Consider the following 16,400-nt stretch of genomic DNA (forward strand, 5'->3'; position numbering starts at 1 on the left):
ATTACAATATCAAAAAACTCACCTTTTGTCAGAATAGTGACACATTTTTCTATGATTTGAAGAGTATGCAGAACCTCTGGCTTCATGGAAAGGCTCTTTAAATTTTCAAATCTTTTAGCAATAACTTTCCAATGAAATAACTTTTCTAAGAACAGTCTTGGAATTTTTAACAGAAACACCAGGAAGCTAGAGACCTCTACAGAATGTTTGAGTCCCCAACTTTAGGAGGCATTTGGACACAACTAACTGATGTATAAGTATGTCATAAACCAGGAAGACCTCCAAAACCTTACTTTAAGATGAAGATTTTTATCAACTTTTTTTAAAAAAAATACTAACAAGATTTCCTCTGCAGCTCTCTGAGATTAAACACACCTCACCCTATGTGGTGGCATTGATACTGAACTGGTACACTTTGGTAGAGCCATACCCATTTTTTTAAGTACCGAAATTGCTATTTTAGATAGTAAATAGCTGTACTTTGACCCTCCTAGTTCTTCCCTGATATCCTAACTGCTGCAATGTGGTCGGTCACAGCCCACTGCTGGGGTTGTGGGGTAGGTCCCAGCAGGAGAAACTGTGTCCTAATAACATGGCTAGCCAAAGTCTCATTCCCATCTTGGACCCCCAAACCTCCTTTGTTCCTTGCTCTTCCGTGAAGCTGCACACGTAGGAGTTGCCGTGTACTGAACTGGTTGTTAAATGTAGTATTTTGACTTGTGTGGACTTTTATTTGTGGTTTGCCCCTTTAGACAACCCTCCCCAATTACCAGCCTCTTTTCCTTTCAGTTCCTGCTTCTGTTAACCAAAGAAGATGTTTAGGCTGTAATAAAGAACAAAAGCATTTATTTGAGCAAAAAGGATTGTAATCTGGGAGTCAAGAGTCAGGTAACAACTAAATTGTGCTCCAAAGACAGCAAAGACAGGGTTATATATAGGTGAAATCTCGCAGTGTGATTTCCCCATTTAGGTCTTCTATGTGAATGAAAGATTCTGGCTAGGTTAACAGGGATTGGTTAGTTCCAATATGCAAACAGGGGGAGGTGAAAACTACAAGGGGGAAGTAAAACCATATGTGCTCCTCCAGCAGCTATTGTTCCAAGGTGTTCATGGCTCAGCCTTGAGCTGAGTTGAGCAACAGGTCAGCAACTTAATAGCAGTTCTAAGAACTGAGGCCCAAGACCTGCATAGGCCCCACTTTCATGGTGGCCTCCTGACTCTGTTGTTAAGTGACTTTCTTAGCAATGCTTATTCCATTTTATTTTCTCTATTACCACTTCATATATGTGTGTTGTCTTACATGGCCTTAGAGGAATGACCTTAGTCCTCTGGACGGATTACATGCAATCAAGATGTAGCATGCTCATTTCCAAAAGGCCCAGAGAATCACTTCACTGTGCTCTGAAATGGCCTGAATTCCTAATTTAAATGTCCTAAATATCAAGTTCCATGTAATCAAACAGCTTATGCTCCTTCATCTTTATCAATAGATCTCATTGGGTTCTCTGTTTCAGCTATTTCTGTCCAAAAGCAAACAGAACAGATGTCTCTGCCTTTTTCAAGTTATTAAATACCTTCAAGAAGTGATACTTGGGTTTAAAACTCCAATGCATCATTGCCCACCTCAGTTCCAAAGTGCACAGGAAATCCTGAACCTAGCTTTCATCCTGAGTCAGGGAGGGAAAAGCAAGGGAGGTTCCTAGTGTTGATACAAAGAACAGCACAGGCTGAAAGGACACAATTTCAGACCCAATCATTCACTTGGCAAGCTGTCAACAAGACTCGTTCCAGCAAAATTGCTGAAGGAGAAAACTTTGTGTTCATGTTTTGAATCCCCTCACTCCGGGGTATCCTCATTCTGGTCTCTCCTCATTGGGGTCACCCCAGTTTCTCCATCCTGTTACCACAAATACTCCACAACAGGGGTTGGAGGTAGATTGACATGGTTGACTCTCAGCTCTGACACTGACTTGGGGGGTTTAGAAGCAGCCTCTTCATCTGCAAAACGAGCATACCAACAGTTCCTATGTGGCAGGATAACATTTCTAAGTATTAATCTATAAATTTAATCTTCCTGCGCTCACCAAATTTTTTCAATTGAACACCAAGGAGTTCTTCCGTTCTCTCAGCCTAATCAGACAGAGCCGAATCATACACAGCACAAACAGGAAGAAGAAGAAAAAAGCATGAGTGTTTAGTGCCAGGCACAAAGATTCAACATTCTTCTATATGCTTACAGAGGAAATGTACTCATTTGAAGGGACAAGATGAACATCACACTGAGCTAGAAATGGAAGAGTCAGAGAGGGCCCACACAGACTGGAAAGGGAGGAAGGACAGAACCAGGAAAACTACCATCTCAATTGAGTATGAGGCAGCTAAATGGAAGGTAACCAAGCCCTGAGATGTCCCTTTGGTTTTCATCTTGGGAAGATACAAATTTCCAATTTTCCAATGTTGGCCTGTTCTCACTTTGGAGTGACAATTATCTGTGCCCTTACAAACTCTCCCTAGAAACTTCAAAACACACATATCCCAAAACATGTCATGTAGTAACACACTATCAGTCTCATGGTTCTGAACACTCCTACAAGTCCCAGAAGATGAAGGTTTGTGTACTTTGTGGGTGTTGGTTATATGAAGGAAGAGCCACTTCCTGATAGTCCTCCTCTAAGGTGACTGAGCATTATGAAATCACACTCTCAACTAGCCTGGCCATAGCATAAATGTTATCTGTTTTTAATATCAATCAGTCCACCTAACAGTTTAAAGACCATAAGCATGATATTCTGTCTCTTATGCATGGCTTCCTCTGCTGTGAAGTCGGATATAGCCCATTGCACAATGTTCTTGTGAGTCAATCAAGGGTGCTAATTAAATGTGCGTGTGTGCCTGAGCTTTTCTTTTCTGCACTGTGAACATCAGACTCACCAGTCTGTAGCAAAAACAGGGACACAAAGAACCATAAATGGTCTAAGCCTTCCTTCTTCCCAACCCCAGAAGCTTGTAAAAATTCTCCTAAATAGCCAGATGCCATATTAGTAAGGAGATAGAAGAGTGGGAACACCTCCAGGTTTATCCAAAAGATACAGTTTAAACTAAACTGTTTCAAACAAGAACAGATGAACAGAGCATTAATAGGTAAACTAAATTTGTAATTTTATATGCCCATCAACCTATAGGAAAATTATGACTATATTAAAGTTGTTATGCTAATTATCTCCCAAATCCCCTCCTAAGTCTTAAGATGTTAAAGAAAAATCCCTAATATTTAGAATTTAAAATTACTTCCTTACTCAAAGTACAGGGTTTCCATTGGTGGAAATTCAGGCACCAAAAGAAGCAGTGAGGAAATATTGTTGAGCCTAGGTCCTCAAAGCATGGTTTGAAGACCAACACATCAACAACAGCTAGTTGAATTATAAATGCAGGCACATAGGTCCCACCACAGTCTATCTGAATTAGAATCTGCTTTCTAACACAATTCTCAGGTGATTTGTATGTACATTATGTTTCAGAAGCAGTGTCTAAAGGGTCAGGATTGCTCTCTAATCATACCAAGCATTCAGCTGCCCTCCCCACTCATTAAAAACACCAGCCAAGGGAGACCAACATATATAACATCCAATTTGCAGAATGATCATAGGTTAAAACTAAAAAATGAAATACTCAGAAAATGCCATTCTCATATGTTATTGGCAAGTGTCTTTAACATGTGCTGAGAAAAATAAGAGCAGATGCTTACTGTTCCATCACACTGGCCATCCTTAATCCTCAGATACATCTGTGCATTTTTCACACTTTCAAACATGCAAATCCCAGAGCTGATTTTATGCACTTTCCAGTAGGATTTTTCAGACTGGTTTCCCACTCCACTGCAGGTCCCATCAGGCTGGAGACACAGGGCCTGGCATAGGCTGGTAGCAAGTAGAACCACAGCACTGTTGAGGAACATGCCCTTCAAAGTAACAAACAGAATAGAAAAGCAATAAATAACAAGCTCACATTATGCTAGAGGAAGATGGATAGAGGAAGAGTTTATTCTCTTAGAGAAGTTGCAGTGATCAGGATCTTACCAGAAGTTTTGTGGCTAAAAATGAGCAAAAAAAAGGGAGTAAATAATTTAACTGCTATGCAAAGCTAAACAAAACGAAAGAAGGCTACCTGGTGAATTTACAACAATCATTATTTATTGAGAGTGAAAGGGTATAAGCATCAGATGCTAGAGAGATTTTAAAAAGATACAAAACACAAACTCTTAAGAAATTTACAATAACTGATAAAAAAAGTTTTAATACTAATACAAAGCAAATAAAAATAGTGTGCTAGAAGAAGAATGAAATGCACTCTATGGATATTAGTTAAATGTATGCATGAAGTCGTGAATAAATAAATACATAAATATATAAATAAATAAAAAGAAATATCAAATACAAATAAGACATATTTAAGTAAATCCTATGCAATCAATAGCTTAAGAGGAAGACAACAAATCCTCGAAAGTTGATTAGAAATACACTAACAATGTAGAGAAATGGATAAAAAAATATATATATATACAAGTCACAAAAGACAAAATACAAATGGTGAATAAACATAAGAAAAGGTACTCCACACCACTAATTAAAAACATAAATAAAGCTAAAATTAGATGTTTATTTCTCTAGAAAAATGTCAGGTTTTTTTGTTTGGTTGGCTGGTTGGGTTTTCTTTAAGGACCATACTTAACACTGAGATCAATGAAAATAAATACTTTCTGCACTGCTAAAGGGAGTTATGCAATAAAGAGTTTAATTTTATCCAGAGATGTCTGGCCTTTCCCCTGACCTTCTGAGAGTAAAGCTCTAAATGTAGAGCCTGATAGGAGTGCCTTTGTTTGCCTGAGGGCCTTGGGCCAGCCATATAGGAAAAGGGTGATTTAGGATGGGACTGAGTCACAAGGTGTCAGTTGATCTCCAGAGAAGCTGGAGACTGAGATCAGCCACATATACTCCCTACATAATGGAACCCCAGTAAATACTCTGGGTACCAAGGCTCAGGTGATCTTGATCTCTGGGTGGCAATACTCCATGCATCTTGTCATATATTAACGCTGAGAAAGTAATTGTCTTGACTCCACAGGAAGAAGAAAATGTTCGGTACTTTTCCTAGATGCTACCCTACGTGTCTCTTTCCTTAGCTGATTATTTTATTATTATTAAAGTTTATTGGGGTGACAATTGTTAGTAAAGTGACATAGATTTCAGGTGTACAATTCTGTAATACATCATCTATATATATCACATTGTGTATTCACCACCCAGAGTCAGTTCTCTTTCCATCACCTTATGTTTGATCCCCCCTACCCTCATCTGTATCTCCCTCCCCCTTACCCTCTGGTAACCACTTAACTATTGTCTGTGTCTATAAGTTTTTGTTTCTTCATTTGTTTATCTTGGTCTTTTGTTGTTTACAGTATTATACCACATATCAGTGAAATCATATGGTTCTCTACTTTTTCTGTCTGACTTACATCACTTAGCATTATAATCTGAGATCCATCCATGTTGGCACAAATGGCACTATTTCATCTTTTCTTATGGCAGAATAGTACTCTATTGTGTATATATACCACAACTTCTTTATCCAATCATTTATTGAAGGATACTTAGCTGATTTTAATCTGCATTCTTTCTCCATAATGAAACGTAACCATGAGTATAACAGAGTTCAATGAGTACTGAGTTATTCTAGTGGTCTCAAGGACCTCTAAACTCTAAAGTTTGTGTCAGCATTGAGAGTGGTCATGTGAACTGTTTCCTCTGATTTCACAGTTGACTTAACTTTCCCAGGATTAAAAATTGGTACGTTTTTCTGGAAAAAATTTGACAGCATGTTTCTAGAGTCTTAAAGACTTTGTATTATGACCTTAAATTCAATTTCAAATTATCCAAGCTAAAAAAATAATAAAATATGTGGTCAAATACATGTCGAAGTATATGTTTCAGTAACATATGTAGAGATAATAAAATGAAGAGATTAAGATTAAATGTGCAATGTTAAATATATATATATATATATATATATATATATATATATATATATACCAGCATTGCCAAAAAAAATGTATACACATTTTTAAGAGATGTTAACACTTTGGTCAACATTGCTCAAGCAGTAGTTCACTGTAATTAGAAGTATCTGGATGCTTTGAGCACCTCTTGTAATTGCAGAAGTTGAATGTGACTTGTATTCATCTTTTGTTATTGGTATATATTAATACAGTTTTTTCCTTTCTTAAAATGTGTATACATTTTTTTGGCTCTCTCTCTCTCTCTCTCTCTCTCTCTCTCTCTATATATATATATATATATATATATATATATATATACACATATATATTCCTTATGTTTAAATATTATGCAACCATTAAAAATTATGTTGTTTGGTGAAAAATAATAATGTGATAAGTATTTATTTTATAATAAGTATAAAAAGTTTTGAAGACAAATTGACTTTGATTTGATTCATGAACCATCATTGACTAGCTATGCTATACTAATCAAGATTCTTAACTTCTCTGAACATTTTTCTTCATATTTAAAATACGAATGAGAAAAATAAATAAATAAATAAAATGCAAGTAACAATATCAATCAGTATTTTTATGATTAAATTTAGGCTTGTATGTGGTGAAGCTATTAGTAAATTGCGAGGTACAAAATAGGCAGTCTAACAAATGATAGATATTATATTAATATGGTAATACTATTATTTTTAGGCTAAGTTTACAAATACATACTAGAAAGAAGCATAAGCATTATGAAATGATCACGTGGATATTACTCAAAGGTTATAAATATTTTAATTGTTAGAACAATTAAATATATCCATTTGTTTGATTCCTAAATGTAAGATTTTCTAACTTTTTATTAAGAATCTCCACATCTATAATTTAACTTCCAACTTCAATTGGATATAGGATGTCACTCCCATCAGTTTCATTGCTACTCATATTATGATCCCTGTCACCTTTCAGTCTGGGTAAATAAAATGGCAATAGGCACCAAGGCCACCAATGGGAAGAGATCTGATTACTCCAGTATGACTCAATTAGAGAGTTTTCCTTAACAGAACAAAAGAAAGTAGTATTCAGCAATATGAACTTGAACGGCTTTCTTCCATTTTACCTTGACAAAAACCACAAATTCTTTTGAAAGATCTGCGTAGCCTGCTGATGATTCATCAGCTGTTTTGCCATGACGATCAAAAATAACTGTGTGACCAGGAGCCAGTGCTGACTCAAGAAGTGTGCAGCGGTTGGGCTGATAAAGCACCCGTAGCTCAGTGGAGGCTCCGCCACTAGCCTAAAAGAAAGAGGGGAGAAAAGCCCTCTAAATCAGCAATAGAAAATAATTAAATTAAAAATGTTTCAACATTACCTACATAGACAGATATACTCCACTCTATAGCACCCTTGAACTATCTCTATAATCTCATGTAATTCAATTGTTTTGATTCCCCAGCCTAATTTCCAGTGTCTTGCCCTGAGAACTTTCTTCTTCTCCTCATTTCCCAAAACCCATGGTAGAGTGTTGGGTAACAATAAAAATAACTCCAGTGGTAGGATAATTTAATGAGATGTTAATATGGATTTTAGCATTGTTTATTTTTTATTTCTTCATTTATGTCTTCCTAACTCAAGACTATTTGAGACCAAAAGCTGAAATTAATAGATGTGCACTACTAGGTTTTCCTTTCTAAAAACTAAACAAATCTAGGAATTTATGCTACAGGGAGACATTCCTGGTTCGGGGCACTATTTGAAGTCATAACCTATCTTCCCTCATTGCACTCAGGGAGGCATTTGGGCCTGAAAAGGAAGAACTCTTTGGTGCCCCTAGAACAGCTTGACCTATGATACTTGTGTAACTATGGTAGATAAGCAACAGAGTTATTCATGTTCAAGAAACCATCTGATGTTTGATGACTACATCAGCAGTAACCAGTGTGGACTGAAGCTAAGAGGCTTGTCACCAGATATTCTGAGACCACCATACCTGGTGAAATCTTGTGTATAACAAGATGACTCTCATAGTAATGACTAAGATGGAATCTCTCACCAATCGAGAAGAACAGGGTCTTGGGATAAATTTGATTTTAGAAAAATAAAACCATGGGACATTTCCTAAGCTCTTAATTTAATTGAGTAGATTCTGTATCCACTACATTCATCCTTATTTAACACATACTATGACCAGGACCTGTACTGAGCAGAATGTGCTATAAAGTATAACATAGGATACCTTGCAAAATCCAGAGCAGAGGAGAAAAGGCTTCATGGAGGAAGTTTGACTTAATTAATTACTTAGCCTGAATTATAGTCTTACAAATTACATAAGTTTTTTAATGATTATTTTCCCTTATGTTAAATAGCATGTTATGGGCTAAAATCATTATGCAATATTATATAACATTATATGAGGAAGCTGGAGCTTGAGAGCTAGAGTCAGATTGCCTGTGTTCAATTCCTACCTTCACACTTACTATTAGGTTGGTGCAAAAGTAACTGGAGTTTTTGCAATTATTTTTAACCTTTTAAACTGCAATTACTTTTGCACCAACCTAATAGCTGTGTGACCTTGGGCAGCTCACTTAATCCTTCCATTCTTCAGGTTCTTCTTCTGTTAAATAGGGACAATAGTGGATTCTCTTATAAGGTAGATGTAAACAGTAAATGTTTTAACACATGTTAAGTCCTTAGGACAGTGCTTGACAGTTATCCTATGCAGTCTTACTTTTCAAAATACATAATATGCATGGATTTAAACCTATGTAATTTTACTAATTATTGTCACCCTAATAAATTTTAAATTTTTAAAAAAGACAGCTTTATATATTAAGAGCAACTTTTCAAACCTAAACTAAGAGATACAAAGCATAATTAGGTGAACTTACAGTGTGTTTTTTTTCCCTAATAATATGGTCCCTGAAGGGGCCTTTGGGAAGTCAGATTGTCTCCTTTGGGAGGCTCATTAAACTTTTGAATGTTATCAGAGAAGTGGTCTACTTTTTCTTGTCTAAATTCTAATTGTGGGATTTTAGGACCGTATATGTATCAGAATCTCAGAAAATTAGTGAGACAAAACAGACTAATGAAAAAGTGAAAGTAAAAGCCAAAGGAAAATATAATTTGATAATCTTGTAAAAGTACCTTATGCAAAAATATATTATATATGGATACAATACTATTGATACGTGACAAAAAGAAAATTGTCTACCTACCATTCCAGTGACAGAGCCATTGCTAAGAGCAAGAGAAAGATGTCTCATTTCATGACTTTGGAATATGCATATATTTTCTTTGTTGAAAATAACATCAAAGAGACCTGGAAAACATTTTAAGTATTAGCAATTAGAATTACGTAACAGATACATAAATCCATGGAATAAAACAGAGAGCCAACACATATACAGTCAACTAATACTTGACAAGGGAGTCAAGAATACTGAATGGAGAGAGGATAGTCTCTTCAATAATGATGCTGGGAAACCGGATATATACACACACACACACACACAAAATAATGAAATTGGACTCTTATACCATTTACAAAAATTAACTTGAAATGGTTTAAGGAATTAAAATTAAACATATGATCTGAAACCATTAAAATCCACAAAAAGCACTAGTGAAATAGCTCCTTGGCAATGATTTTCTGGATATGACACCAAAAGAATAAGCAACAAAAAGCAAAATCAAGAAGTGAGACTACATCAAACTGAAAAGCTTCTGCAGAGCAAAGGGAACAACAAAATGAAGAAAACCACCCACCAAATGGGAGAAAATACTTGCAAACCATGTATCTGATAAGGGGTTTATTTCCAAAATATATAAGGAACTGATACAACTCAATAGCAAAAAAATAATTCAAGTAAGAAATGGGCAGAGTTCTTCAATAAATATTTTTTTCCAAAGAAGACATACAAATAGCCAACAGTTATTTAAAAGGTGTTCAACATCACTAATCATTAGGGAAATGCAAATCAAAACCACAATGAGATACCACTTCCCAACTGTTAGAATGACTATTATCAAAGGGAACCCTGGTGCACTGTTGGTGGGAAGGTAAACTGGTACAGCCATTATGGCAAACACTGTGGAATTTCTTTGAAAAATCAAAAATAGAACTACCATATGATACAGCAATCCCACATCTGGGTAGATCCAAAGGATATGAAATCGTTATCTCGAAGAGATACTGAAGTGATGGATGTTTATTGCAGCATTATTCACAAAAGCCAGGAAATGGAAACAACCTAGTGTCCATCCATGGATGAATGAATAAAGAAATGTAATATAGATGATATAGATATATAGATACATAGAGGTAAAGATGATAGAGATGCTAGAAATAGAGGTAGAGATAGAGATAGAGACACAGAAGAATATTATTCACCACACAAAAAAAGAAAAAAATCCTGCCATTTATGACAACATGGATGGACTTTGGGGGAATTAGGCTAAATGAAGTAAGTCAGATAATATTAAATACTGCACATCTCTATATGTGTGTGTGTGGAGTGGGGGGGGGAGAAGCCAAACTCATGGAAACAGATAATAGAATGGTTGTTGCTAGGACTCAGTGGTTGGGGAGAATAGGAGATGCTGGTCAAAATGTTGACTTCCAATTGAAAAACAGACTCTTTCAGTTATAAGATGAAGGAGTTCTGAGAATCCAATATACATCACAGTGACTATAATAAACAATACTACATTATGTACTTGAAAGTTGCTAAGAGAGTAGATCTTAAATGTTCTCACAAAAAATTGTAATTACATGAAGTGACAGATGTTTAACTAACCTTATTGTAATTATTTTACAATATATACATTTATCAAATGATGATATTGTATACCTAAACTTACACAATGTTATACGTTAATTATTTCTCAATGAATCTAAGGGGTAAAAGAATAGAATCAAACGTTGAATAGGCTCCCCACTGCCCCCCAAATAGATTAACCTCATCAGAATGTAAGCTCTAGGCAGGCACATATTTTATCTGTTTTGATTGATGTAACATTTCCAACATCTAGACCAGCATCTGGCACACATTAAGTACTGAAATGTGTGTGTGTGTGTGTGTGTGTGTGTGTGTGTGTGTGTGTAGACACATTTAATGAACCTCTCATGTGAATAGGATTTATAATTTCTAAAAAAGGAAAAAATTAGAAATCTCATTTAAATTACAGAGTTGAAAGAGCTATCCGCCATAAGTAAGCAGAGTTTAATACAAGAATGGAAAGATTATTTATGTTTTTTAATTATATTAAATTTATTGGATGACATTCGTTAATAAAATTATCTAGGTTTTAAGTATATAATTATATAATATATCATCTGTATATTTTAAGAAAATATATTTATTCGAGTAACATAAATTAACTCTAAGTCCAAAATGAATCCAGTAGAAGTCAAAGAGAAATGTAATAACATTTAACATTGATATTTTATTTTTAAATCATTTTAATAGGGTTTTTGGTAAAATTGGAAATAGTTTTACTTTCTTATCACTCTGAAGGAAAAGTATTTAAAAATTAATAATCACATCATATATAACATGAGTAGAAACCTACTTTCTCTGTACTGATTCTCATACTCCCTTTTACTGCATACGAGGGAATAGAGTACATCCATTTGTTTGGTGACTTTGAAAGGAGCTATGTATTCCAACTTAGGCCCTTTTGTCCCCAGAGGGAAGAATTTCTCAGAAAGTCCTTTCTGTTGTGCTCTCTATGACTGTACGGGACAGCCGACACAGGGGAGCCTGTGTTTAGCCAACACTGCCTATGCTTGGGTAGAAAATCTTGTCTCATTCTGGGAAGAGTTAGCCAGTCTTATGAGCTCAGATATAGAGCTAGTATACCCACTTGATTCCATTCATAATAAAGCTGAGATTTTGATTTCCGCTTGTCTGTGTTCTGTATCTTATTTCTGAATTGATTCTGTACAGGACTCCTCTTCAAATACCCAACTCTTAATAAACAATAAATACATCCTATTAAAATTAATTACATGAGAATGCCAGTATTACCAACATTCCACTTTCTTAAGGATGTTCTTGCCAGTGGAAAAGTGCTTGAAATGAAAACAATAGATATAATTATTAGAAATTAATAGACAAATTTATTATATTTGTAAAACCTGAAAAAAACTCTTTAAATTAGTAAAATGATAAGATTCAGAATAAATGTGTGTCTAGATCAGTGCCTGACATATAGTAGGCAATTAATAAATATTGAATAAATTTTAAAAATATTAAAACTATGGATGTCTATATATGTATATATGTTAGATTTATAACGGAAAACAGGTTTCTTTACAATAGCAAACAAAAACATTGAAATAATACTAACAAGACAAGGTAGTACCTACATGAAGAGAGAACATTTTATATAAATTTATATAAAAAGTCCTGAATGAACAGGTAGAACAAATTCCTAAAGGAAAAGACTGAATACCGTGAAAACATCAATTCTTTCCAAGTTAATATTTAGATTTAACGTAATTTTAACAAAATTTCCCTCAGGATTTCTTTTGGAACAGTAAAATTATTTGAAGTCAACTTGAAAGAAAAGCTATAAATATTACATCTCTGATAAATACTTTGTGCTGTAGTTTGAGTATTAAAATCTTACTGTCTCAAATCTCAAAGTTCCTCTCACCCTCCACTCACATGAAACTGCTAGAAGCTACTCAGAAGGGACAGGAACATGGTCAGCTTTCTCTCTTCTAGTTTCCCTGTCTCTTTCACTTTCATCCACCAGGTAAGGTTAGTAGGTGATTTATCGCTCATGTGAGTTACCATGGAGGCAAGACTGCAGGCCCTCCTCTGCCAGCCATTGTCATTTCTCCATTCAGCAATGTAGAAGTAAAAACAGTGGCTCAGGCAAGTGTCACACTAAATTAGTGTTCTTGTAATACCATCAAGAGCCTCCTGCCATTGGGGAATCCTATCAGGACAAGGTCTTTTTGCATTGGGCAGCCATTTGCGCTGCTTACATATGCTCACATATTCTAGCTGTTTCTGGTCTAAAATCACTGGAAACCCCGGAATCCATGCCTCCAATTCAATAGAAATTAGGGCCTCAAGTCAATTTCTCACCACCCCTATTCTATTATGCCTTCCTACAGTCCTTCCCTATAATCCAGTGGCTCTAGAGATCCACTCTTTTCTCTAGTCATTCAACAAATGGCTAGCCTAGAAAAAGACACCAGACAGCAGTCCCTAAGCACCAGGCAGCTCTTATGTCAGCTAGCCATACTTCCACAAATTGAGTCAGTAAGGACACAGCAAGCAAGCCCTACTGGTTTAGATAATTTATTAAACCCAGCACATCAGGTAGCAGGAGCTGCAGGTTTTCATCAGTTCCCCTGACCCTCAAGTCCCACGGGACAATGAAGAGTGGGACTATGTAAATGCTACACTCACAGTGGGTCTGGGTCACAGCTGAGGAACTCTAAATTTTGGAAACCCTCAATCTTTTTAAGGACTGCTAACAAGCCTGCCCAGTCTTTGCTCACAGGGAGATATTATCTTTATTACCTGAGTTAGAGAACAAATATTCTTTTGGGGAGAGGAAGGAGATTTCACTATCCCTGAAGGGAGGAAGTTCTTTATCTTCCAACATTGCCTTATACAGACATTCTTAAAGTGGCTGTAGATAGCTTTCCACAGGAGAGCCAGATTGTGTAGCTATGTGAGAGACACAGGAAGAACTGTCTCTTTGTGTTCTGTTCATGTAAACAACTCAGAACTCCGTAGGGAATGCCATATCTTCTGCTCCAGTAGGAAACAGGGAAAGGACAAAGGGCTAGGACAAGGTGCTAGAGCTCTACTCTCCCTAAAACTTACTCCAGTCTTAATTCCCTTTATATATAAAACTAGTTCAAGTCATGATGTGAATTGTGGGTTTCTGGCAGGAAGGCCTTAGTTTATTACCACTTCACATCTTCCTGTTATATATATATGTTGGTTGGTTGCTGATTGCTTGGTTGGTTTGTAATAAGCTCCATTTACCCTGATTGTAAGTGAAATAATGCCTTTGTGAGAATTGTAAAGAATTGTCTCTTCCTCAAAGCAAATTAAGCCAGACAGAAAAAGTTGAGAACCATGTGATTTCACTGATATATGGGATATAAAACCGAAAACAGCAAAGGAACAAGACAAACAAATAAAGAAACAAAAACTCACAGACACAGACAATAGTTTATTGGTTACCAGAGGGAAAGGGGGGAGGGGGGTGGTAGATGAGGGTAAAAGGGATCAAATATATGGTGATGGAAGGAGAACTGACTCTGGATGGTAAACACACAGTTTGATATACAGATGATGTATTATAGAATTGTACTTCTGAAACTTATGTAATTTTACTAACCATTGTTATCCCGATAAACTTTAAAAAAAAATGGTTAATATAGTATAAACCCATAACAATTACAAATGTGAATTGTACCCCTATTGTTGTACAATGACTCATTACTTTTTTTTAATCATGGTACAATAACATAAAATTCAACATTTTAACCATTTTAAAGCGTACAATTCAGTGGCATGTAGTGCATTCACAATGTTGTGCAACCATTACCAATACCAAGTTTCAAAACATTTTAATCATTCCAAAAGAAACCCTGTACCCATTATACAGTCGGTACTTATTCCCTGCTCCCCTCTGCTCCAGCATCTCTATGAATTTGCACATTCTGGATATTTCATATAAATTAAATCATACAATATGTGGTCTTTTATGTCTGACTTCTTTCACTTATCTCAATGTTTTCACAGTCCATCCATGTTAGAGCATGTATCAGTACTTCAATCCTTTTTATGGCTGAATTATATTCTATTGTATGAATATATCACATTTGTTTATCCATTCAATTGATGTACATTTGGATTGTTTCCATCTTTTGGCTATTATGAATAGTGCCATAAATTCATGTACAAATTTTTATTTTAATTATCTTTGCTATATACGTAGGAATGGAATTGTTAGGTCACATGGGAATTCTATGTTTAACTTACTAATGAATAATCAAATTGTTTTCCAAAGTAGTTGAACAATTTTACATTTCCACTAGCAATGCATGTAGGTTCCAATTTCTCCACATCCTCACCAAAACTTATTTTCTATTATTTTTATTACAGCCATCATCGTGGGTATGAAGTAATATTTTGTGGTTTTTTTTTTAAGTAACTATCTTTTTCTATTTTCTTTTTATTTTATTTTACTGGGGAATATTGCGGAACAGTGTGTTTCTCCAGGGCCCATAAACTCCAAGTTATTGTCCTTCAATCTAGTTGTGGAGAGTGCAGCTCAGTTCCAAGTTCGGTCATTGTTTTCAATCTTTAGTTGCAGGGGACACAGCCCACCATCCCACGTGGGAATTGAACCAGCATCCTTGTTGTTGAGAGCTCGCGTGCTAACCAACTGAGCCATCTGGCCGCTTCTTGTTGTGGTTTTGATTTCTGTTTTCCTAATATTAAAGACACTGAACATCTTTTCATGTATTTGCTGATCATTTATATATCTTCTTTGAATAAGAGTCTATTCAAGTTTTTTGCCCATTTTTAAATTGGGTTGTTTGTCTTTTTTTTTTAGTTTTAGGAACTTTTTATATATTCTAGATACTAAGTTCTTATCAGATATATAATTTGCAAATATTTTCTACCATTTCGTGGGTTACCCTCTCATCCCTTGATTGTATTTTTTGATACAAAGTTTTTAATTTGATGATGTCTAATTTATCTATTTTTTCTTTGTTGCTTATACGTTTGATGTTATATCTAAGAAATCACTGACTATTTCAAAGATGTGCAGATTTACACATACATTTTCTACTAAGAGTTTTATAGTTTTAGCTCTTACACTTAGGCCTTTAGACCATTTTGAGTTAAATTTTGTATATAGTGTAAAGTAAGGGTCCAGCTTCATTATTTTGCATTTGGATATCCAGTTGCTCCAGCACCATTTGTTGAAGAGACTGTTCTTTCCCCAACTGAATCGTCAAAAATCAATTGCTATGTACAGGTTTATTGCTAGACTTTTCATTTTATTTACATTGTATATAATTTAAATTTTCTGTATTATGATGATTTGACATCTTAAAAACCTTTCTGGCTGGAAGAGAAAGTGCCCCTCCCTGCACTAGTTAATTCTTAGAGATAGCAAAAGGCCCAGACTACAGCATACCTTTGATATACAAACTAACCAATCCAGAGCCATACCTCCTCCTTTTGGCCCTTGCACTCCAGGCAGGGATATTCCTCTGCCTTAATCATTGCAAGGCTAGGTACCAGGCAACTAGAGATCACCACTATAGCCCAAAACTTGCTGAAATTATTCAAATTATCCA

The 16,400-nt window shown here is 35.5% G+C and overlaps 1 protein-coding gene across 1 annotated transcript in view; it reads right to left on the bottom strand.

The window, feature by feature from the left end:
- The window catches only part of RP1 (RP1 axonemal microtubule associated), a 229,233-nt gene that overhangs the window by 24,259 nt on the left and 188,574 nt on the right, over positions 1-16,400 (bottom strand). The window contains exons 13-15 of the mRNA XM_074318846.1: positions 9,265-9,368; positions 7,170-7,346; positions 3,746-3,958 (exon numbers count right to left, since the gene is read on the bottom strand). Of these exons, the coding sequence (XP_074174947.1) occupies positions 3,746-3,958; positions 7,170-7,346; positions 9,265-9,368 (494 nt within the window). The remainder of the gene's footprint in view (positions 1-3,745; positions 3,959-7,169; positions 7,347-9,264; positions 9,369-16,400) is intronic.

This window comes from Rhinolophus sinicus, linkage group LG14 (genome assembly GCF_036562045.2).
Source record: "Rhinolophus sinicus isolate RSC01 linkage group LG14, ASM3656204v1, whole genome shotgun sequence".
NCBI classification, from domain to species: domain Eukaryota; kingdom Metazoa; phylum Chordata; class Mammalia; order Chiroptera; family Rhinolophidae; genus Rhinolophus; species Rhinolophus sinicus.